Source organism: Rhamphochromis longiceps, linkage group LG3 (assembly GCF_057381845.1).
Source record: "Rhamphochromis longiceps isolate RC_006_pf linkage group LG3, R_longiceps_female_GT1.1, whole genome shotgun sequence".
NCBI lineage: Eukaryota > Metazoa > Chordata > Actinopteri > Cichliformes > Cichlidae > Rhamphochromis > Rhamphochromis longiceps.
Genome location: NC_140559.1, coordinates 42,841,571 through 42,862,845, shown reverse-complemented (window position 1 = coordinate 42,862,845; position 21,275 = coordinate 42,841,571). Strand labels below are relative to the sequence as shown.

At 46.0% G+C, this 21,275-nt stretch overlaps 2 protein-coding genes and 18 non-coding genes across 20 annotated transcripts; 2 read left to right on the top strand and 18 right to left on the bottom strand.

Annotated features, from left to right (window-relative positions):
- Positions 1–308: 308 nt before the first annotated feature.
- LOC146674889 (tripartite motif-containing protein 16-like) lies at positions 309–2,483 on the top strand. The gene has a single exon (XM_085402427.1). It carries the CDS (start codon positions 594–596, stop codon positions 2,211–2,213), a length of 1,620 nt encoding a protein of 539 aa, XP_085258553.1. The 5' UTR covers positions 309–593; the 3' UTR covers positions 2,214–2,483.
- A 1,136-nt stretch (positions 2,484–3,619) lies between these two features.
- Positions 3,620–6,170, top strand: LOC146674888 (tripartite motif-containing protein 16-like). Its single transcript, XM_085402426.1, has one exon. The coding sequence runs from the start codon at positions 4,310–4,312 to the stop codon at positions 5,729–5,731; it is 1,422 nt and encodes a 473-aa protein (XP_085258552.1). The 5' UTR covers positions 3,620–4,309; the 3' UTR covers positions 5,732–6,170.
- Positions 6,171–6,684: 514 nt separating this feature from the next.
- trnan-guu (transfer RNA asparagine (anticodon GUU)) lies at positions 6,685–6,758 on the bottom strand. Its single transcript has one exon. It is a non-coding gene; the product is annotated as a tRNA-Asn (tRNA).
- A 411-nt stretch (positions 6,759–7,169) lies between these two features.
- Positions 7,170–7,243, bottom strand: trnan-guu (transfer RNA asparagine (anticodon GUU)). Its single transcript has one exon. It is a non-coding gene; the product is annotated as a tRNA-Asn (tRNA).
- A 417-nt stretch (positions 7,244–7,660) lies between these two features.
- On the bottom strand, positions 7,661–7,734 carry trnan-guu (transfer RNA asparagine (anticodon GUU)). Its single transcript has one exon. It is a non-coding gene; the product is annotated as a tRNA-Asn (tRNA).
- Positions 7,735–9,689: 1,955 nt separating this feature from the next.
- On the bottom strand, positions 9,690–9,763 carry trnan-guu (transfer RNA asparagine (anticodon GUU)). Its single transcript has one exon. It is a non-coding gene; the product is annotated as a tRNA-Asn (tRNA).
- An 874-nt stretch (positions 9,764–10,637) lies between these two features.
- On the bottom strand, positions 10,638–10,711 carry trnan-guu (transfer RNA asparagine (anticodon GUU)). The gene has a single exon. It is a non-coding gene; the product is annotated as a tRNA-Asn (tRNA).
- Positions 10,712–12,668: 1,957 nt separating this feature from the next.
- On the bottom strand, positions 12,669–12,742 carry trnan-guu (transfer RNA asparagine (anticodon GUU)). Its single transcript has one exon. It is a non-coding gene; the product is annotated as a tRNA-Asn (tRNA).
- Positions 12,743–13,155: 413 nt separating this feature from the next.
- trnan-guu (transfer RNA asparagine (anticodon GUU)) lies at positions 13,156–13,229 on the bottom strand. The gene has a single exon. It is a non-coding gene; the product is annotated as a tRNA-Asn (tRNA).
- Positions 13,230–13,642: 413 nt separating this feature from the next.
- Positions 13,643–13,716, bottom strand: trnan-guu (transfer RNA asparagine (anticodon GUU)). The gene has a single exon. It is a non-coding gene; the product is annotated as a tRNA-Asn (tRNA).
- A 413-nt stretch (positions 13,717–14,129) lies between these two features.
- Positions 14,130–14,203, bottom strand: trnan-guu (transfer RNA asparagine (anticodon GUU)). The gene has a single exon. It is a non-coding gene; the product is annotated as a tRNA-Asn (tRNA).
- Positions 14,204–14,616: 413 nt separating this feature from the next.
- trnan-guu (transfer RNA asparagine (anticodon GUU)) lies at positions 14,617–14,690 on the bottom strand. The gene has a single exon. It is a non-coding gene; the product is annotated as a tRNA-Asn (tRNA).
- Positions 14,691–15,079: 389 nt separating this feature from the next.
- Positions 15,080–15,153, bottom strand: trnan-guu (transfer RNA asparagine (anticodon GUU)). Its single transcript has one exon. It is a non-coding gene; the product is annotated as a tRNA-Asn (tRNA).
- A 900-nt stretch (positions 15,154–16,053) lies between these two features.
- trnan-guu (transfer RNA asparagine (anticodon GUU)) lies at positions 16,054–16,127 on the bottom strand. Its single transcript has one exon. It is a non-coding gene; the product is annotated as a tRNA-Asn (tRNA).
- Positions 16,128–17,004: 877 nt separating this feature from the next.
- On the bottom strand, positions 17,005–17,078 carry trnan-guu (transfer RNA asparagine (anticodon GUU)). Its single transcript has one exon. It is a non-coding gene; the product is annotated as a tRNA-Asn (tRNA).
- Positions 17,079–19,035: 1,957 nt separating this feature from the next.
- On the bottom strand, positions 19,036–19,109 carry trnan-guu (transfer RNA asparagine (anticodon GUU)). Its single transcript has one exon. It is a non-coding gene; the product is annotated as a tRNA-Asn (tRNA).
- Positions 19,110–19,522: 413 nt separating this feature from the next.
- On the bottom strand, positions 19,523–19,596 carry trnan-guu (transfer RNA asparagine (anticodon GUU)). The gene has a single exon. It is a non-coding gene; the product is annotated as a tRNA-Asn (tRNA).
- A 403-nt stretch (positions 19,597–19,999) lies between these two features.
- Positions 20,000–20,073, bottom strand: trnan-guu (transfer RNA asparagine (anticodon GUU)). The gene has a single exon. It is a non-coding gene; the product is annotated as a tRNA-Asn (tRNA).
- A 413-nt stretch (positions 20,074–20,486) lies between these two features.
- trnan-guu (transfer RNA asparagine (anticodon GUU)) lies at positions 20,487–20,560 on the bottom strand. The gene has a single exon. It is a non-coding gene; the product is annotated as a tRNA-Asn (tRNA).
- Positions 20,561–20,963: 403 nt separating this feature from the next.
- Positions 20,964–21,037, bottom strand: trnan-guu (transfer RNA asparagine (anticodon GUU)). Its single transcript has one exon. It is a non-coding gene; the product is annotated as a tRNA-Asn (tRNA).
- Positions 21,038–21,275: the final 238 nt, after the last annotated feature.

The following is a 21,275-nucleotide window of genomic DNA, read 5'->3' as shown; positions in this document are numbered from 1 at the left end:
AGATTTAAATAAACATCTAAAAACACCGGCCGATCCATAAGCTGTTCTGTGTGAAAGAGGAAAGAAAACCAGCAAAGAAGACCTGTATGAAGTGTGAGAACTCCAGTATCCTCTTTGTTTCATTTAATGATGATGCTTATTTTGGAGCTAAATGAAGATGTGGTTCTGTACAAACATATGAAGTGAGAAAATGTGAATATTAAATAGCTCCTAAAATCAATCTTGTGCTAATTATAACTGGCTTATTGCTGCCTGGATTTTATAGATTGCTTATTCAGTGTTTTAACATTTTGAGTGTTTCCTGTCAATCTTGGAGGAAATTAAACTGAATTGCAAACATTATAAAACAGCTGCAGTCACATTTGTCTGACTCCACCCCTTCAGTGTGGAGTTTTCAGGGAATTGAAAGTGTGGTGCAGCACTCCTGAGCAGACTAAACACGGTGATCAGAAACTGGCAAGAAAAGAGCAAAACTCAGGAGTTCATCAAATTCCAAATTTTTTCTAAAAAAGAGTCAGAAAGAGAGCAACAAGGACTTTATTCAACACTGAATTATACTCAACAAATCTAAGGAGGACTTCCTGCTGGAAAACATGTCTGACAACATACAAACAAAAAGGAGAAGAACAGATCCACAAACTGTTCTCTGTGACATGTGTGCAGAGGACAGGAAACCAGCAAAGAAGACGTGCATGAAGTGTGAGATCTCCATGTGTGTCCAGCACCTCCAGGCCCACCTGACCACACCTGTGTTACTGCAGACTCATCCTCTGACTGAACCCATGGCTTTATGTGGGAACACCAAATGTTCTCAGCACGGCAAGCTCCTGGAGTACTACTGCTTGGACGACATGACCTGTGTGTGTGTTTCCTGCGCCATTGAGGACCAGCACCGCCTACACAATATGAAGACCTTCTCCACAGCCCACAAAGAGCTCCTGGAGAAGCTGAAAGCTGAGCAGCTGATCTTACAGGAGAAAACAGACGATGAGAATGTGAGTCTGGAAAAGTGGGAGAAGAGTGAAAGAGAGAAGCTGGGTCGCTGCAGTGTGCGTCTGATTGAGGCTGTGACTAAGCTGCGTGACATCTCTCTGACCAGCGTCCAGAGCTCAGTCTCTGCTCGTATGGTGTCCCTGAAAACCAGCAAGAGCAGCCTGGAAGCAGCACAGAAGGAGAAGGACACCTTCAGATTCCTGCAGATGTATTCTCAGGTGCATCAGGATGTGGAGAAGGCCAAAGCTGAGGATCTGAGTAAAGGGCTGGAGCCGGGCAGCCATCAGGACAAACTGGTTGAGGAGATAAGACAGAATGGGGAGAAGATGGTGAAGCAAGCGTCTCAGTTCTGGGGATCATTGCTGACTCTGGTTGATCCTGAGCACCACCAGGAGCTTGTTCCCACTGGTTCAGACCTGATCTTTGAGCCACAGTCTCTGGGTCCTGGCGTGTCGCTGTCCAAAGACAACAGGAAGGTTTTCCACAGTCAGTGGATGAAATTTTGTTCTTCTAACTTGTTCCTCATTAAGGGTACACTTCCTGTTCCTGACTTTAAGAGATGGGTGATCAGCATTTCCAAAGACTGTGATTGGACCATCGGTGTATGTGACGACACTTATGCAACAAGTATGGAGGATGGATATATCTATGGCCTACACTGCCAAGGTAACCAGCTCTTCTCTCTCACAACAGAGTCTAGTTGGGTTATGAAAGAAACTCCACCTGTAATGGGGTTTGGGATGCCGAAAATTGAAACGCCCCAACAGCATTATAAGGTTTCCCAACAAGTGATCAACACTGCAGATGGAAATGTGGAACAACAGATGAACAGACCACAAATAGTGGAAGTTGTGTGGAGCTTTCCAGACTCATTATCATTCTTCAGCAAGATCGGGCAGCACCAGAGAATAAACTTACTCACAGTAACAATCAGCTCTACCAGCTCAGACCTCAAGCCTTTTGTTTGTCTCCAAGGTTTAGAAAAGGAAGCGACAAATGAGTTGTCCTTTAGTTCAAGTTTAACGACATCTCCATTTGGAGGATTTCCACAACAATACCAGAATCAGTCGAAATGCTCATGTGGGATGTTTAATGTTAAGTCTAGTTATGGATTCAATTATGGAGGGGCATTAGGCTCCAACTCTTCCCAGTCAATCTGCTCTTGTGGAAATATTATTGGTTCCCCACCAATCACAGCGGTGCTTTGTGAACTTCTGTAAATAACACCCATGCTGTTGTCCAAAACCCACGTCACCACGTTTCTTATTGACCACCACAGTTTTCAGTTCCTCTTAAAATGCTGATCATCTGTAAACGAACATGTGGTGCTGGCTGTGCAAAAGTCTTATTACTGCTTAAACTTGCAAAGAAAGTCTAAAGTAAGTTTGGTCATCATAAATGGTGCAACTCCAACAGTCTTGAGCTACTTGCTCAAGACAGACTATAGCTGGCTTATTGCTGCCTGAATTTCATCGCTTGCTCACTCTGTATGTATGACATGTTTCTTGTTAATCTTGAAGGAAATTTAACTGAATTACTAACATTAGAAAACAATTGCAGTCAAACTTGTCTAACCACTCCTTGAGTGTGGTTTAGCAGTAGTGAGATAATATCGCCCAGAGAATTGAATGTGTTACAGACTTAATACATTGACCAGTAACAGGTTAAATAAAAAGAGCGAAACCCAGTTATTCTTGAGGTTCATGGTGAATTTCATTAAAAGGGAGTCCAAAGCAATAAAGATTGATTTAAACACTGACTTATATTCAACAAATCTAAGGAGGACTTCCTGCTGGGAAAACATGTCTGACAACATACAAACAGAAAGGAGAAGAACTGTACGACTGGGAAAGGAAAATGCCTGACCACGACCAAAGTTACTGAATTTGCCAGTTTATTAAGTACACCATGTCAGTCTAAAAGGTAAAGTAAATAACTTTGGATTAACTTTTAATTAGTTTCAATTTAAAACTGAAAGACTGAGAACCAGGCTGGAAAATACTACTGGTGTTATATAATGACAAAAACTTTGTGTCATTATATAAGACAGGGCTCGTTTTTCTACAGTAACTTGTCAGCACATACAGGGCACAATTGTATAAAGGTTTATAATCTAAAAAGTTTATAATTTAAAATTTAAAATAGAATAACAATACGGAAATAATACGAAAACATTACGACGTAATCGGGCTCCGAAGGAGGAGCAGCCCCTGAATTTGGACACAGTCCAGCTCTGTAAAAACACAGGGATTTCCCTGGTTCAGTTCTCGGTAATCCGACGAGTCTCATGTTGGATCTCCGGCTTCTGTTTTCAAGGTCGTCCACTTTCAGCAGGAGTTCCTGACAGTTTAGTTCAATAACAAGTGGCCTCCCAACTTGTTAGTGAGGAAACCACTTCCTCAACTTTACTAATACGAGATTCTGCTGAGGTGAGGCTCTCGGAAAACACTCCGATTGCACCTGTCATTTCTTCATGTAAACTTTTCGCAGGTAAGTTGTAAAGTGCATTTTGAGCGACTGAATTGCATCCAGAACATTAGCCTCGGTCGGCTGACCGCTAGCGTTATCTTACTCCATCTTCGGTTTCACGGTCGTTCTTAGCATCGTCGAGTCCATCTTTTCTGGTTGTTTTCAGTTTATGATCGGCATAAATACAGCTTTTTGGTCTTATTAATGACAACAAAGAAACACAGCGGCTGTTTTATACGATTTAAATGATCTGATAGATGATAAAGTGAGTATATTTTTAATATATAGGATGATTTTATTTATCTGATTGACTGAAGCGAGAACACCGCGTTTTCATGTTTGTTCCTATGAAAAAAGAAGAAAGTTAGTCAATTTATTCTGTGCACCAACAAACTGATACTGAAGTAAATCCTGCCTCAAGCATCAAAGCCTTTATATAATAATCAAATATTGTGACTTTACATGAAAACTTTCCTCTATTTTACAGATAGAAAATTAGGGCAAGGGCAGTGAAGGGATGTCATCCATAAGCTATATTATGGCAAATTAACAGTTTTTAATGTTGGCTCAACAATAGAAACATTGCTGCCTGGATTTTATCATTTGATTGCATTTTATTACAAGTCCATGTCTCTTCTACCCTAGCACAAAAGTGTGTTTGCAAATTAAACTCTGATCTGTGTTTTCATGTTGGCACGTCCATATTTCTGCAGTAAAAGTTGCCTGACTCTACCTTCTCTATTTCTTTTAGCAGTGTAAAATTCAAACCAACTTCCAGATAATCCAAACTGTTGTACAACACTGAGTTATATTCAGCAAATCTAAGGAGGATTTCCTGCTGGAAAACATGTCTGACAGCATACAAACAAAAAGGAGAGGAACAGATCCACAAACTGTCCTCTGTGACATGTGTGCAGAGGACAGGAAACCAGCAAAGAAGACGTGCATGAAGTGTGAGATCTCCATGTGTGTCCAGCACCTCCAGGCACACCTGACCACACCTGTGTTACTGCAGACTCATCCTCTGACTGAACCCATGGATTTATGTGGGAACACCAAATGTTCTCAGCACGGCAAGCTCCTGGAGTACTACTGCTTGGACGACATGACCTGTGTGTGTGTTTCCTGCGCCATTGAGGACCAGCACCGCCTACACAATATGAAGACCTTCTCCACAGCCCACAAAGAGCTCCTGGAGAAGCTGAAAGCTGAGCAGCTGATCTTACAGGAGAAAACAGACGATGAGAATGTGAGTCTGGAAAAGTGGGAGAAGAGTGAAAGAGGGAAGCTGGGTGGCTGCAGTGTGCGTCTGATTGAGGCTGTGACTAAGCTGCGTGACATCTCTCTGACCAGCGTCCAGAGCTCAGTCTCTGCTCGTATGGTGTCCCTGAAAACCAGCAAGAGCAGCCTGGAAGCAGCACAGAAGGAGAAGGACACCTTCAGATTCCTGCAGATGTATTCTCAGGTGCATCAGGATGTGGAGGAGGCCAAAGCTGAGGATCTGAGTAAAGGGCTGGAGCCGGGCAGCCATCGGGACAAACTGGTTGAGGAGATGAGACAGAATGGGGAGAAGATGGTGAAGCAAGCGTCTCAGTTCTGGGGATCATTGCTGACTCTGGTTGATCCTGAACACCACCAGGAGCTTGTTCCCACTGGTTCAGACCTGATCTTTGAGCCACAGTCTCTGGGTCCTGGCATGTCGCTGTCCAAAGACAACAGGAAGGTTTTCCACAACAGCTGGCTGGGACAGTGCTATGCAACTCTTCTAATCTGTAGTACCAAGACAGCCAGCAGCTTTCAGAGGTGGGTGGTCAGTCTGTCCGAAGAGTCTGATTGGACGATTGGTTTATGTGATAAAAAGTGTGCAAAGAACTTGAAGGATGGAGCTGTGTATGGACTGTGCTGGGAGGATAAGCAGCTCAGCAGCCTCACAACAAAGAGAAATGAAGGTTCTCAGTCATCCACTTCACAAGGTTTGAAGGTGCAAAATACTGGCACAGCCAAAACTGGGACCCAACTCGTGACAACCTCTGCATCAATCACATATCAGGGGGAGAATGGAGAAGAGCCTGTACCACAACCTGAAAAGGTGGAGGTGTTGTGGAACTTTACTGCCTCCACGCTGTCCTTCTTCAGCAGAACCAGACAGCACCAGAGAGAAGAAATAATCACAATGAAGCTTAAAGTAAGCATCAGTAACCGAGACCTGGCCCCATTTGTCCAACTGGGAAAGCAAAATATCCACAGCACGACTCAGCATCAGCAGTAGAAGTGTTCATGTGGGAAAGATTACTACTGGGATGGTAACAGGTACCGGGATCATAGTTCTGGCTACTCCCACCAGTCTGTTTGTTCTTGTGGAAAAGCTCTTAGTGTCACAGAGATTGTTTGTAAACTTTGCTAATCATAGATCTACTCATTATTTAGTTTTTTTTTGTCCTAAAATGCTCTTTTGGTTAATTATATATGTTTAGCTTTGGTATTTGCTTTTAATGCACCAACTAATTCTTTTAGTTTGAACCGTTTCTGCTTTATTTCACCTGCAAGTTGAAGATGTTTCTGTCCATCTACTGGTGGTGTTCTCCATTGTACACACAGCTCTTTGGTCTTATTATTGACAAGACAGAGCTACTTTTGATTTATACAATGTAAATCATCTGATAAATAACAGAGTATATTTTAATATGTGGAATGCTTTAACACTGCATTTTTAAGTTTTTTAACACCAATTTATTATTTTTTTTATGAAATTTGCCAGTTTATTATATACATATTTTTCCCCATTAAAAGTTGAACGAAGCATTTTAGGTCTTTTAATTTTATCCAGTGAACATTTAATATTAAAACACTGAGTGTACACCTCACTAGTTTTTGGGTCATTAGATTAAACCAGACTCATTGTTATACATTCACTTGTAAGCACAGACAGGGAACTATTGTTCTGCTATAAATGTTTATAATCTACAGGCTGGGTCATCGATTTCCAACAAACTGATAGCTTTCACACAATGGAGAACGATGATGATTCTGATGCATCGTTTAAAGAAGGAGAAAGTAACATGGCCAACACAGCAAAGCAACACATGGTGTCTTCTGTGTTAACAACAAATGAGGAGGAGAATGGCGATGAGGCAATGTCACCACTTGAAAAGGTGGAGGTGTTGTGGAACTTTGATGCCTCCTCACTGTCCTTCGATTCTGTATTACCTGACAATAACTTATCGTCCCTGGGTGGGCTTGAACCACCTACCTTTCGGTTAACAGCCGAACGCGCTAACCGATTGCGCCACAGAGACTGACAATGCGCAGCCCACAGGCGTCGAGACTGCACGGGGGACTGGGGGAGGGTGTTCCGGTGTTTTTGGTTGTGGGGTAAACGATTGTGCAACAGAGACTGAGTAAAGCCAAGCAGGGGCCTCGAGAGAGGACCGGGTGGCTGGATGGAGGTGCTCTGGTACTTCCTCTCCATACCGCCTTAATTGTTTAAAAAATGTGACTTGTAGGTAATGAACTTGGCAGCAAGTATGCAGTTGCGGACGAACAACACCACCCCAAAGATGCATATCACCCTTGATAAAACAGTTGACTGCGTTCATCAAACGACAGTCCTGGTTATAACACAATTGTTATAACATGGTATAACCAACATAACTGTCGCACTGCACGTTTGTGCAGGATTCTGCATTACCTGGCAATAACTGTAATATCGTCCCTGGGTGGGCTTGAACCACCAACCTTTCGGTTAACAGCCGAACGCGCTAACCGATTGCGCCACACAGACTGAAAACGCGCAACACACAGGTGTCGAGACTGGACGGGGGACTGGGGGAGGGTGTTCCGGTGTTTTCGGTTGTGGGGTGAAAGGATTGTGCAACAGAGACTGAGTAAAGCCAAGCAGGGGCCTCGAGAGAGGACCGGGTGGCTGGATGGAGGTGCTCTGGTACTTCCTCTCCATACCGCCTTGATTGTTTAAAATATGTGACTTGTAGGTAATGAACTTGGCAATAAGTATGCAGTTGCTGAAGAACAACACAACCCCAAAGATGCATATCACCCTTGATAAAACAGTTGACTGCGTTCATCAAATGACCGAGTCTAGCATGGACGCTATTGTGAAACAAAATCAGTGCTTTTTTGGGAAGCACTTGCACTGCACGTTTGTGCAGGATTCTGCATTACCTGGCAATAACTGTAATATCGTCCCTGGGTGGGCTTGAACCACCAACCTTTCGGTTAACAGCCGAATGCGCTAACCGATTGCGCTACAGAGACTGACAACGTGCAACACACAGGTGTCGAGACTGCACGGGGGACTGGGGGAGGGTGTTCCGGTGTTTTTGGTTGTGGGGTAAACGATTGTGCAACAGAGACTGAGTAAAGCCAAGCAGGGGCCTCGAGAGAGGACCGGGTGGCTGGATGGAGGTGCTCTGGTACTTCCTCTCCATACCGCCTTAATTGTTTAAAAAATGTGACTTGTAGGTAATGAACTTGGCAGCAAGTATGCAGTTGCGGACGAACAACACCACCCCAAAGATGCATATCACCCTTGATAAAACAGTTGACTGCGTTCATCAAACGACCGTCCTGGGGCCCGTTCTTCGTACCTCGCTAAGTAGGTTAGCCGGATTAGATTGTTGACGATTTCGCGTGATCCTGGATCAGTCGGTTCCCCGAAGCTCATCCGGGACTTGCTGTCATAGCAACAGAGCCGTAAGCGTAAACCTGCTCGGGAGCAGGTTTACTTTATGTAAACAGGATTAGATCGCGGCCACGCAGGTATGTCCGCTTCATTTATACGAAAGCAACAGCGATAAATAAATAACATCAATGTAACTGAAGATAATGCAGCACTTGATCCTTTTATTGATGTCACACAGATACATACAGGTCATTTCCTAAAAAAGGGAAATGTACTATTAACATTCTATTACATGTATGTGATTATTACAGATGTAATTCATATTTCAGAGTAGTAATTGTAAATTACTTCGTGTAATCAAGATGAGAGACCACGGCTATAAAAGCCAAGGTGGATTTGGGAAGTCTGTCGCAGCCATGTCCTGTCCGTTTACGCGAGCCACCCATTGCGGAAGGTGCAAGATTGATAAGGAGAGTCCTCAGAATTCAGCGTATATTGCGGGACAGACAGGATCCTTTAGCTCAGCGCGACAGTGTGCTCATTGAGAGATATCGATTTTCCCGTGAGGATATTATTTACTTAACCAACTTGTTGACGAGGGGGTGCAGGACCACCACCTGTCTTTTTTTGCTCTGCCCTTTTCTTGGTTGCTGTTATGAACAAACAAACAGATTATTCCAGGGTCTCTTTCCAAGAGACGAAAAGCAATATAAGTGATAAATATTACCATTCTGTAGAATATTCTTATATTTCACTTTTACTTGTTCCCATGTTCTAGTGGGTCCTGTTGTGGCTCTAATGTGAAAGAGGATATAATATAACAATATAATATAATGTAATATAATATTGGATAATATAGTGTAATATAATAAATCTACCCTACCGCCTACTGGTGTTGGCCAGAGGGGGCGATGGCGCAATATGGCAGCCTCGCTTCTGTCAGTCTGCCCCAGGGCAGCTGTGGCTACAACCGTAGCTGCCTCCACCAGTGTGTGAATGTGAGAGTGAATGAATAGTGGCATTGTAAAGCGCTTTGGGTGCCTTGAAAAGCGCTATATAAATCCAATATATTATTATTATTATTATTAAATTACTTACGAGTTTAATTTGTCAGCAACTTTCTGCCAGCCCTCTCTCCTTGCTTTTGCAGCCTTTGCAGTGTTCCCTTGCGTTCTGATTAAACTCTGAAACTCCTGAAATCCCTCACTCAGGAGTTCTTGCTCTGCTGCCGAAAAATACCGAGCCGAGCGCGCTCCTTCGACATTTTCGCCGACCAATCAGAGGGTTGCCGATCAATGTTTCTACTATCGATGCGTAGCCCCTTTTATGACACCCAGTGATGTCACATTACTGCGTCCAGCTGTACTAATCGTCAACAGCAGGTGTGTTCGGGGAACCGGATTAGCGAGCTCACGGTTAGCGCGATGATTTGATCTTGGATGTGTCATTTGATCTTGGATGTAGTAAGCGACGTACGAAGAACGGGCCCCTGGTTATAACACAATTGTTATAACATGGTATAACCAACATAACTGTCGCACTGCACGTTTGTGCAGGATTCTGCATTACCTGGCAATAACTGTAATATCGTCCCTGGGTGGGCTTGAACCACCAACCTTTCGGTTAACAGCCGAACGCGCTAACCGATTGCGCTACAGAGACTGACAACGTGCAACACACAGGTGTCGAGACTGCACGGGGGACTGGGGGAGGGTGTTCCGGTGTTTTTGGTTGTGGGGTAAACGATTGTGCAACAGAGACTGAGTAAAGCCAAGCAGGGGCCTCGAGAGAGGACCGGGTGGCTGGATGGAGGTGCTCTGGTACTTCCTCTCCATACCGCCTTGATTGTTTAAAATATGTGACTTGTAGGTCACACATACTTGGCAGCAAGTATGCAGTTGCGGACGAACAACACCACCCCAAAGATGCATATCACCCTTGATAAAACAGTTGACTTTGTTCATGAAACGACCGTCCTGGTTATAACACAATTGTTATGACATGGTATAACCAACATAACTGTCGCACTGCACGTTTGTGCAGGATTCTGCATTACCTGGCAATAACTGTAATATCGTCCCTGGGTGGGCTTGAACCACCAACCTTTCGGTTAACAGCCGAACGCGCTAACTGATTGCGCTACAGAGACTGACAACGTGCAACACACAGGTGTCGAGACTGCACGGGGGACTGGGGGAGGGTGTTCCGGTGTTTTTGGTTGTGGGGTAAACGATTGTGCAACAGAGACTGAGTAAAGCCAAGCAGGGGCCTCGAGAGAGGACCGGGTGGCTGGATGGAGGTGCTCTGGTACTTCCTCTCCATACCGCCTTAATTGTTTAAAAAATGTGACTTGTAGGTAATGAACTTGGCAGCAAGTATGCAGTTGCGGACGAACAACACCACCCCAAAGATGCATATCACCCTTGATAAAACAGTTGACTGCGTTCATCAAACGACAGTCCTGGTTATAACCAACATAACTGTCGCACTGCACGTTTGTGCAGGATTCTGCATTACCTGGCAATAACTGTAATATCGTCCCTGGGTGGGCTTGAACCACCAACCTTTCGGTTAACAGCCGAACGCGCTAACCGATTGCGCTACAGAGACTGACAACGTGCAACACACAGGTGTCGAGACTGCACGGGGGACTGGGGGAGGGTGTTCCGGTGTTTTCGGTTGTGGGGTAAACGATTGTGCAACAGAGACTGAGTAAAGCCAAGCAGGGGCCTCGAGAGAGGACCGGGTGGCTGGATGGAGGTGCTCTGGTACTTCCTCTCCATACCGCCTTGATTGTTTAAAATATGTGACTTGTAGGTCACACATACTTGGCAGCAAGTATGCAGTTGCGGACGAACAACACCACCCCAAAGATGCATATCACCCTTGATAAAACAGTTGACTGCGTTCATCAAACGACCGTCCTGGGGCCCGTTCTTCGTACCTCGCTAAGTAGGTTAGCCGGATTAGATTGTTGACGATTTCGCGTGATCCTGGATCAGTCGGTTCCCCGAAGCTCATCCGGGACTTGCTGTCATAGCAACAGAGCCGTAAGCGTAAACCTGCTCGGGAGCAGGTTTACTTTATGTAAACAGGATTAGATCGCGGCCACGCAGGTATGTCCGCTTCATTTATACGAAAGCAACAGCGATAAATAAATAACATCAATGTAACTGAAGATAATGCAGCACTTGATCCTTTTATTGATGTCACACAGATACATACAGGTCATTTCCTAAAAAAGGGAAATGTACTATTAACATTCTATTACATGTATGTGATTATTACAGATGTAATTCATATTTCAGAGTAGTAATTGTAAATTACTTCGTGTAATCAAGATGAGAGACCACGGCTATAAAAGCCAAGGTGGATTTGGGAAGTCTGTCGCAGCCATGTCCTGTCCGTTTACGCGAGCAACCCATTGCGGAAGGTGCAAGATTGATAAGGAGAGTCCTCAGAATTCAGCGTATATTGCGGGACAGACAGGATCCTTTAGCTCAGCGCGACAGTGTGCTCATTGAGAGATATCGATTTTCCCGTGAGGATATTATTTACTTAACCAACTTGTTGACGAGGGGGTGCAGGACCACCACCTGTCTTTTTTTGCTCTGCCCTTTTCTTGGTTGCTGTTATAAACAAACAAACAGATTATTTCAGGGTCTCTTTCCAAGAGACGAAAAGCAATATAAGTGATAAATATTACCATTCTGTAGAATATTCTTATATTTCACTTTTACTTGTTCCCATGTTCTAGTGGGTCCTGTTGTGGCTCTAATGTGAAAGAGGATATAATATAACAATATAATATAATGTAATATAATATTGGATAATATAGTGTAATATAATAAATCTACCCTACCGCCTACTGGTGTTGGCCAGAGGGGCCGATGGCGCAATATGGCAGCCTCGCTTCTGTCAGTCTGCCCCAGGGCAGCTGTGGCTACAACCGTAGCTGCCTCCACCAGTGTGTGAATGTGAGAGTGAATGAATAGTGGCATTGTAAAGCGCTTTGGGTGCCTTGAAAAGCGCTATATAAATCCAATATATTATTATTATTATTATTAAATTACTTACGAGTTTAATTTGTCAGCAACTTTCTGCCAGCCCTCTCTCCTTGCTTTTGCAGCCTTTGCAGTGTTCCCTTGCGTTCTGATTAAACTCTGAAACTCCTGAAATCCCTCACTCAGGAGTTCTTGCTCTGCTGCCGAAAAATACCGAGCCGAGCGCGCTCCTTCGACATTTTCGCCGACCAATCAGAGGGTTGCCGATCAATGTTTCTACTATCGATGCGTAGCCCCTTTTATGACACCCAGTGATGTCACATTACTGCGTCCAGCTGTACTAATCGTCAACAGCAGGTGTGTTCGGGGAACCGGATTAGCGAGCTCACGGTTAGCGCGATGATTTGATCTTGGATGTGTCATTTGATCTTGGATGTAGTAAGCGACGTACGAAGAACGGGCCCCTGGTTATAACACAATTGTTATAACATGGTATAACCAACATAACTGTCGCACTGCACGTTTGTGCAGGATTCTGCATTACCTGGCAATAACTGTAATATCGTCCCTGGGTGGGCTTGAACCACCAACCTTTCGGTTAACAGCCGAACGCGCTAACCGATTGCGCTACAGAGACTGACAACGTGCAACACACAGGTGTCGAGACTGCACGGGGGACTGGGGGAGGGTGTTCCGGTGTTTTTGGTTGTGGGGTAAACGATTGTGCAACAGAGACTGAGTAAAGCCAAGCAGGGGCCTCGAGAGAGGACCGGGTGGCTGGATGGAGGTGCTCTGGTACTTCCTCTCCATACCGCCTTGATTGTTTAAAATATGTGACTTGTAGGTCACACATACTTGGCAGCAAGTATGCAGTTGCGGACGAACAACACCACCCCAAAGATGCATATCACCCTTGATAAAACAGTTGACTGCGTTCATCAAACGACCGTCCTGGTTATAACACAATTGTTATAACATGGTATAACCAACATAACTGTCGCACTGCACGTTTGTGCAGGATTCTGCATTACCTGGCAATAACTGTAATATCGTCCCTGGGTGGGCTTGAACCACCAACCTTTCGGTTAACAGCCGAACGCGCTAACCGATTGCGCTACAGAGACTGACAACGTGCAACACACAGGTGTCGAGACTGCACGGGGGACTGGGGGAGGGTGTTCCGGTGTTTTTGGTTGTGGGGTAAACGATTGTGCAACAGAGACTGAGTAAAGCCAAGCAGGGGCCTCGAGAGAGGACCGGGTGGCTGGATGGAGGTGCTCTGGTACTTCCTCTCCATACCGCCTTGATTGTTTAAAATATGTGACTTGTAGGTCACACATACTTGGCAGCAAGTATGCAGTTGCGGACGAACAACACCACCCCAAAGATGCATATCACCCTTGATAAAACAGTTGACTTTGTTCATCAAACGACCGTCCTGGTTATAACACAATTGTTATAACATGGTATAACCAACATAACTGTCGCACTGCACGTTTGTGCAGGATTCTGCATTACCTGGCAATAACTGTAATATCGTCCCTGGGTGGGCTTGAACCACCAACCTTTCGGTTAACAGCCGAACGCGCTAACCGATTGCGCTACAGAGACTGACAACGTGCAACACACAGGTGTCGAGACTGCACGGGGGACTGGGGGAGGGTGTTCCGGTGTTTTTGGTTGTGGGGTAAACGATTGTGCAACAGAGACTGAGTAAAGCCAAGCAGGGGCCTCGAGAGAGGACCGGGTGGCTGGATGGAGGTGCTCTGGTACTTCCTCTCCATACCGCCTTGATTGTTTAAAATATGTGACTTGTAGGTCACACATACTTGGCAGCAAGTATGCAGTTGCGGACGAACAACACCACCCCAAAGATGCATATCACCCTTGATAAAACAGTTGACTGCGTTCATCAAACGACCGTCCTGGTTATAACACAATTGTTATAACATGGTATAACCAACATAACTGTCGCACTGCACGTTTGTGCAGGATTCTGCATTACCTGGCAATAACTGTAATATCGTCCCTGGGTGGGCTTGAACCACCAACCTTTCGGTTAACAGCCGAACGCGCTAACCGATTGCGCTACAGAGACTGACAACGTGCAACACACAGGTGTCGAGACTGCACGGGGGACTGGGGGAGGGTGTTCCGGTGTTTTTGGTTGTGGGGTAAACGATTGTGCAACAGAGACTGAGTAAAGCCAAGCAGGGGCCTCGAGAGAGGACCGGGTGGCTGGATGGAGGTGCTCTGGTACTTCCTCTCCATACCGCCTTGATTGTTTAAAATATGTGACTTGTAGGTCACACATACTTGGCAGCAAGTATGCAGTTGCGGACGAACAACACCACCCCAAAGATGCATATCACCCTTGATAAAACAGTTGACTTTGTTCATCAAACGACCGTCCTGGTTATAACACAATTGTTATAACATGGTATAACCAACATAACTGTCGCACTGCACGTTTGTGCAGGATTCTGCATTACCTGGCAATAACTGTAATATCGTCCCTGGGTGGGCTTGAACCACCAACCTTTCGGTTAACAGCCGAACGCGCTAACCGATTGCGCTACAGAGACTGACAACGTGCAACACACAGGTGTCGAGACTGCACGGGGGACTGGGGGAGGGTGTTCCGGTGTTTTTGGTTGTGGGGTAAACGATTGTGCAACAGAGACTGAGTAAAGCCAAGCAGGGGCCTCGAGAGAGGACCGGGTGGCTGGATGGAGGTGCTCTGGTACTTCCTCTCCATACCGCCTTGATTGTTTAAAATATGTGACTTGTAGGTCACACATACTTGGCAGCAAGTATGCAGTTGCGGACGAACAACACCACCCCAAAGATGCATATCACCCTTGATAAAACAGTTGACTGCGTTCATCAAACGACCGTCCTGGTTATAACCAACATAACTGTCGCACTGCACGTTTGTGCAGGATTCTGCATTACCTGGCAATAACTGTAATATCGTCCCTGGGTGGGCTTGAACCACCAACCTTTCGGTTAACAGCCAAACGCGCTAACCGATTGCGCTACAGAGACTGACAACGTGCAACACACAGGTGTCGAGACTGCACGGGGGACTGGGGGAGGGTGTTCCGGTGTTTTTGGTTGTGGGGTAAACGATTGTGCAACAGAGACTGAGTAAAGCCAAGCAGGGGCCTCGAGAGAGGACCGGGTGGCTGGATGGAGGTGCTCTGGTACTTCCTCTCCATACCGCCTTGATTGTTTAAAATATGTGACTTGTAGGTCACACATACTTGGCAGCAAGTATGCAGTTGCGGACGAACAACACCACCCCAAAGATGCATATCACCCTTGATAAAACAGTTGACTTTGTTCATGAAACGACCGTCCTGGTTATAACACAATTGTTATAACATGGTATAACCAACATAACTGTCGCACTGCACGTTTGTGCAGGATTCTGCATTACCTGGCAATAACTGTAATATCGTCCCTGGGTGGGCTTGAACCACCAACCTTTCGGTTAACAGCTGAACGCGCTAACCGATTGCGCTACAGAGACTGACAACGTGCAACACACAGGTGTCGAGACTGCACGGGGGACTGGGGGAGGGTGTTCCGGTGTTTTTGGTTGTGGGGTAAACGATTGTGCAACAGAGACTGAGTAAAGCCAAGCAGGGGCCTCGAGAGAGGACCGGGTGGCTGGATGGAGGTGCTCTGGTACTTCCTCTCCATACCGCCTTGATTGTTTAAAATATGTGACTTGTAGGTCACACATACTTGGCAGCAAGTATGCAGTTGCGGACGAACAACACCACCCCAAAGATGCATATCACCCTTGATAAAACAGTTGACTGCGTTCATCAAACGACCGTCCTGGTTATAACACAATTGTTATAACATGGTATAACCAACATAACTGTCGCACTGCACGTTTGTGCAGGATTCTGCATTACCTGGCAATAACTGTAATATCGTCCCTGGGTGGGCTTGAACCACCAACCTTTCGGTTAACAGCCGAACGCGCTAACCGATTGCGCTACAGAGACTGACAACGTGCAACACACAGGTGTCGAGACTGCACGGGGGACTGGGGGAGGGTGTTCCGGTGTTTTTGGTTGTGGGGTAAACGATTGTGCAACAGAGACTGAGTAAAGCCAAGCAGGGGCCTTGAGAGAGGACCGGGTGGCTGGATGGAGGTGCTCTGGTACTTCCTCTCCATACCGCCTTGATTGTTTAAAATATGTGACTTGTAGGTAATGAACTTGGCAATAAGTATGCAGTTGCTGAAGAACAACACAACCCCAAAGATGCATATCACCCTTGATAAAACAGTTGACTGCGTTCATCAAATGACCGAGTCTAGCATGGACGCTATTGTGAAACAAAATCAGTGCTTTTTTGGGAAGCACTTGCACTGCACGTTTGTGCAGGATTCTGCATTACCTGGCAATAACTGTAATATCGTCCCTGGGTGGGCTTGAACCACCAACCTTTCGGTTAACAGCTGAACGCGCTAACCGATTGCGCTACAGAGACTGACAACGTGCAACACACAGGTGTCGAGACTGCACGGGGGACTGGGGGAGGGTGTTCCGGTGTTTTTGGTTGTGGGGTAAACGATTGTGCAACAGAGACTGAGTAAAGCCAAGCAGGGGCCTCGAGAGAGGACCGGGTGGCTGGATGGAGGTGCTCTGGTACTTCCTCTCCATACCGCCTTAATTGTTTAAAAAATGTGACTTGTAGGTAATGAACTTGGCAGCAAGTATGCAGTTGCGGACGAACAACACCACCCCAAAGATGCATATCACCCTTGATAAAACAGTTGACTGCGTTCATCAAACGACAGTCCTGGTTATAACCAACATAACTGTCGCACTGCACGTTTGTGCAGGATTCTGCATTACCTGGCAATAACTGTAATATCGTCCCTGGGTGGGCTTGAACCACCAACCTTTCGGTTAACAGCCGAACGCGCTAACCGATTGCGCTACAGAGACTGACAACGTGCAACACACAGGTGTCGAGACTGCACGGGGGACTGGGGGAGGGTGTTCCGGTGTTTTCGGTTGTGGGGTAAACGATTGTGCAACAGAGACTGAGTAAAGCCAAGCAGGGGCCTCGAGAGAGGACCGGGTGGCTGGATGGAGGTGCTCTGGTACTTCCTCTCCATACCGCCTTGATTGTTTAAAATATGTGACTTGTAGGTCACACATACTTGGCAGCAAGTATGCAGTTGCGGACGAACAACACCACCCCAAAGATGCATATCACCCTTGATAAAACAGTTGACTGCGTTCATCAAACGACCGTCCTGGGGCCCGTTCTTCGTACCTCGCTAAGTAGGTTAGCCGGATTAGATTGTTGACGATTTCGCGTGATCCTGGATCAGTCGGTTCCCCGAAGCTCATCCGGGACTTGCTGTCATAGCAACAGAGCCGTAAGCGTAAACCTGCTCGGGAGCAGGTTTACTTTATGTAAACAGGATTAGATCGCGGCCACGCAGGTATGTCCGCTTCATTTATACGAAAGCAACAGCGATAAATAAATAACATCAATGTAACTGAAGATAATGCAGCACTTGATCCTTTTATTGATGTCACACAGATACATACAGGTCATTTCCTAAAAAAGGGAAATGTACTATTAACATTCTATTACATGTATGTGATTATTACAGATGTAATTCATATTTCAGAGTAGTAATTGTAAATTACTTCGTGTAATCAAGATGAGAGACCACGGCTATAAAAGCCAAGGTGGATTTGGGAAGTCTGTCGCAGCCATGTCCTGTCCGTTTACGCGAGCAACCCATTGCGGAAGGTGCAAGATTGATAAGGAGAGTCCTCAGAATTCAGCGTATATTGCGGGACAGACAGGATCCTTTAGCTCAGCGCGACAGTGTGCTCATTGAGAGATATCGATTTTCCCGTGAGGATATTATTTACTTAACCAACTTGTTGACGAGGGGGTGCAGGACCACCACCTGTCTTTTTTTGCTCTGCCCTTTTCTTGGTTGCTGTTATAAACAAACAAACAGATTATTTCAGGGTCTCTTTCCAAGAGACGAAAAGCAATATAAGTGATAAATATTACCATTCTGTAGAATATTCTTATATTTCACTTTTACTTGTTCCCATGTTCTAGTGGGTCCTGTTGTGGCTCTAATGTGAAAGAGGATATAATATAACAATATAATATAATGTAATATAATATTGGATAATATAGTGTAATATAATAAATCTACCCTACCGCCTACTGGTGTTGGCCAGAGGGGCCGATGGCGCAATATGGCAGCCTCGCTTCTGTCAGTCTGCCCCAGGGCAGCTGTGGCTACAACCGTAGCTGCCTCCACCAGTGTGTGAATGTGAGAGTGAATGAATAGTGGCATTGTAAAGCGCTTTGGGTGCCTTGAAAAGCGCTATATAAATCCAATATATTATTATTATTATTATTAAATTACTTACGAGTTTAATTTGTCAGCAACTTTCTGCCAGCCCTCTCTCCTTGCTTTTGCAGCCTTTGCAGTGTTCCCTTGCGTTCTGATTAAACTCTGAAACTCCTGAAATCCCTCACTCAGGAGTTCTTGCTCTGCTGCCGAAAAATACCGAGCCGAGCGCGCTCCTTCGACATTTTCGCCGACCAATCAGAGGGTTGCCGATCAATGTTTCTACTATCGATGCGTAGCCCCTTTTATGACACCCAGTGATGTCACATTACTGCGTCCAGCTGTACTAATCGTCAACAGCAGGTGTGTTCGGGGAACCGGATTAGCGAGCTCACGGTTAGCGCGATGATTTGATCTTGGATGTGTCATTTGATCTTGGATGTAGTAAGCGACGTACGAAGAACGGGCCCCTGGTTATAACACAATTGTTATAACATGGTATAACCAACATAACTGTCGCACTGCACGTTTGTGCAGGATTCTGCATTACCTGGCAATAACTGTAATATCGTCCCTGGGTGGGCTTGAACCACCAACCTTTCGGTTAACAGCCGAACGCGCTAACCGATTGCGCTACAGAGACTGACAACGTGCAACACACAGGTGTCGAGACTGCACGGGGGACTGGGGGAGGGTGTTCCGGTGTTTTTGGTTGTGGGGTAAACGATTGTGCAACAGAGACTGAGTAAAGCCAAGCAGGGGCCTCGAGAGAGGACCGGGTGGCTGGATGGAGGTGCTCTGGTACTTCCTCTCCATACCGCCTTGATTGTTTAAAATATGTGACTTGTAGGTCACACATACTTGGCAGCAAGTATGCAGTTGCGGACGAACAACACCACCCCAAAGATGCATATCACCCTTGATAAAACAGTTGACTTTGTTCATGAAACGACCGTCCTGGTTATAACACAATTGTTATAACATGGTATAACCAACATAACTGTCGCACTGCACGTTTGTGCAGGATTCTGCATTACCTGGCAATAACTGTAATATCGTCCCTAGGTGGGCTTGAACCACCAACCTTTCGGTTAACAGCCGAACGCGCTAACCGATTGCGCTACAGAGACTGACAACGTGCAACACACAGGTGTCGAGACTGCACGGGGGACTGGGGGAGGGTGTTCCGGTGTTTTTGGTTGTGGGGTAAACGATTGTGCAACAGAGACTGAGTAAAGCCAAGCAGGGGCCTCGAGAGAGGACCGGGTGGCTGGATGGAGGTGCTCTGGTACTTCCTCTCCATACCGCCTTGATTGTTTAAAATATGTGACTTGTAGGTCACACATACTTGGCAGCAAGTATGCAGTTGCTGACGAACAACACCACCCCAAAGATGTATATCACCCTTGATAAAACAGTTGACTGCGTTCATCAAACGACCGTCCTGGTTATAACACAATTGTTATAACCAACATAACTGTCGCACTGCACTTTTGTGCAGGATTCTGCATTACCTGGCAATAACTGTAATATCGTCCCTGGGTGGGCTTGAACCACCAACCTTTCGGTTAACAGCCGAACGCGCTAACCGATTGCGCTACAGAGACTGACAACGTGCAACACACAGGTGTCGAGACTGCACGGGGGACTGGGGGAGGGTGTTCCGGTGTTTTTGGTTGTGGGGTAAACGATTGTGCAACAGAGACTGAGTAAAGCCAAGCAGGGGCCTCGAGAGAGGACCGGGTGGCTGGATGGAGGTGCTCTGGTACTTCCTCTCCATACCGCCTTGATTGTTTAAAATATGTGACTTGTAGGTCACACATACTTGGCAGCAAGTATGCAGTTGCGGACGAACAACACCACCCCAAAGATGCATATCACCCTTGATAAAACAGTTGACTGCGTTCATCAAACGACCGTCCTGGTTATAACACAATTGTTATAACATGGTATAACCAACATAACTGTCGCACTGCACGTTTGTGCAGGATTCTGCATTACCTGGCAATAACTGTAATATCGTCCCTGGGTGGGCTTGAACCACCAACCTTTCGGTTAACAGCCGAACGCGCTAACCGATTGCGCTACAGAGACTGACAACGTGCAACACACAGGTGTCGAGACTGCACGGGGGACTGGGGGAGGGTGTTCCGGTGTTTTCGGTTGTGGGGTAAACGATTGTGCAACAGAGACTGAGTAAAGCCAAGCAGGGGCCTCGAGAGAGGACCGGGTGGCTGGATGGAGGTGCTCTGGTACTTCCTCTCCATACCGCCTTGATTGTTTAAAATATGTGACTTGTAGGTCACACATACTTGGCAGCAAGTATGCAGTTGCGGACGAACAACACCACCCCAAAGATGCATATCACCCTTGATAAAACAGTTGACTGCGTTCATCAAACGACCGTCCTGGTTATAACACAATTGTTATAACCAACATAACTGTCGCACTGCACGTTTGTGCAGGATTCTGCATTACCTGGCAATAACTGTAATATCGTCCCTGGGTGGGCTTGAACCACCAACCTTTCGGTTAACAGCCGAACGCGCTAACCGATTGCGCCACACAGACTGAAAACGCGCAACACACAGGTGTCGAGACTGGACGGGGGACTGGGGGAGGGTGTTCCGGTGTTTTCGGTTGTGGGGTGAAAGGATTGTGCAACAGAGACTGAGTAAAGCCAAGCAGGGGCCTCGAGAGAGGACCGGGTGGCTGGATGGAGGTGCTCTGGTACTTCCTCTCCATACCGCCTTGATTGTTTAAAATATGTGACTTGTAGGTAATGAACTTGGCAATAAGTATGCAGTTG

Excerpts from the sequence above, each read along its gene's own strand:
- LOC146674889 (XM_085402427.1), top strand. The coding sequence starts at position 594 with ATGTCTGACAACATACAAACAAAAAGGAGAAGAACAGATCCACAAACT.
- LOC146674888 (XM_085402426.1), top strand. The coding sequence starts at position 4,310 with ATGTCTGACAGCATACAAACAAAAAGGAGAGGAACAGATCCACAAACT.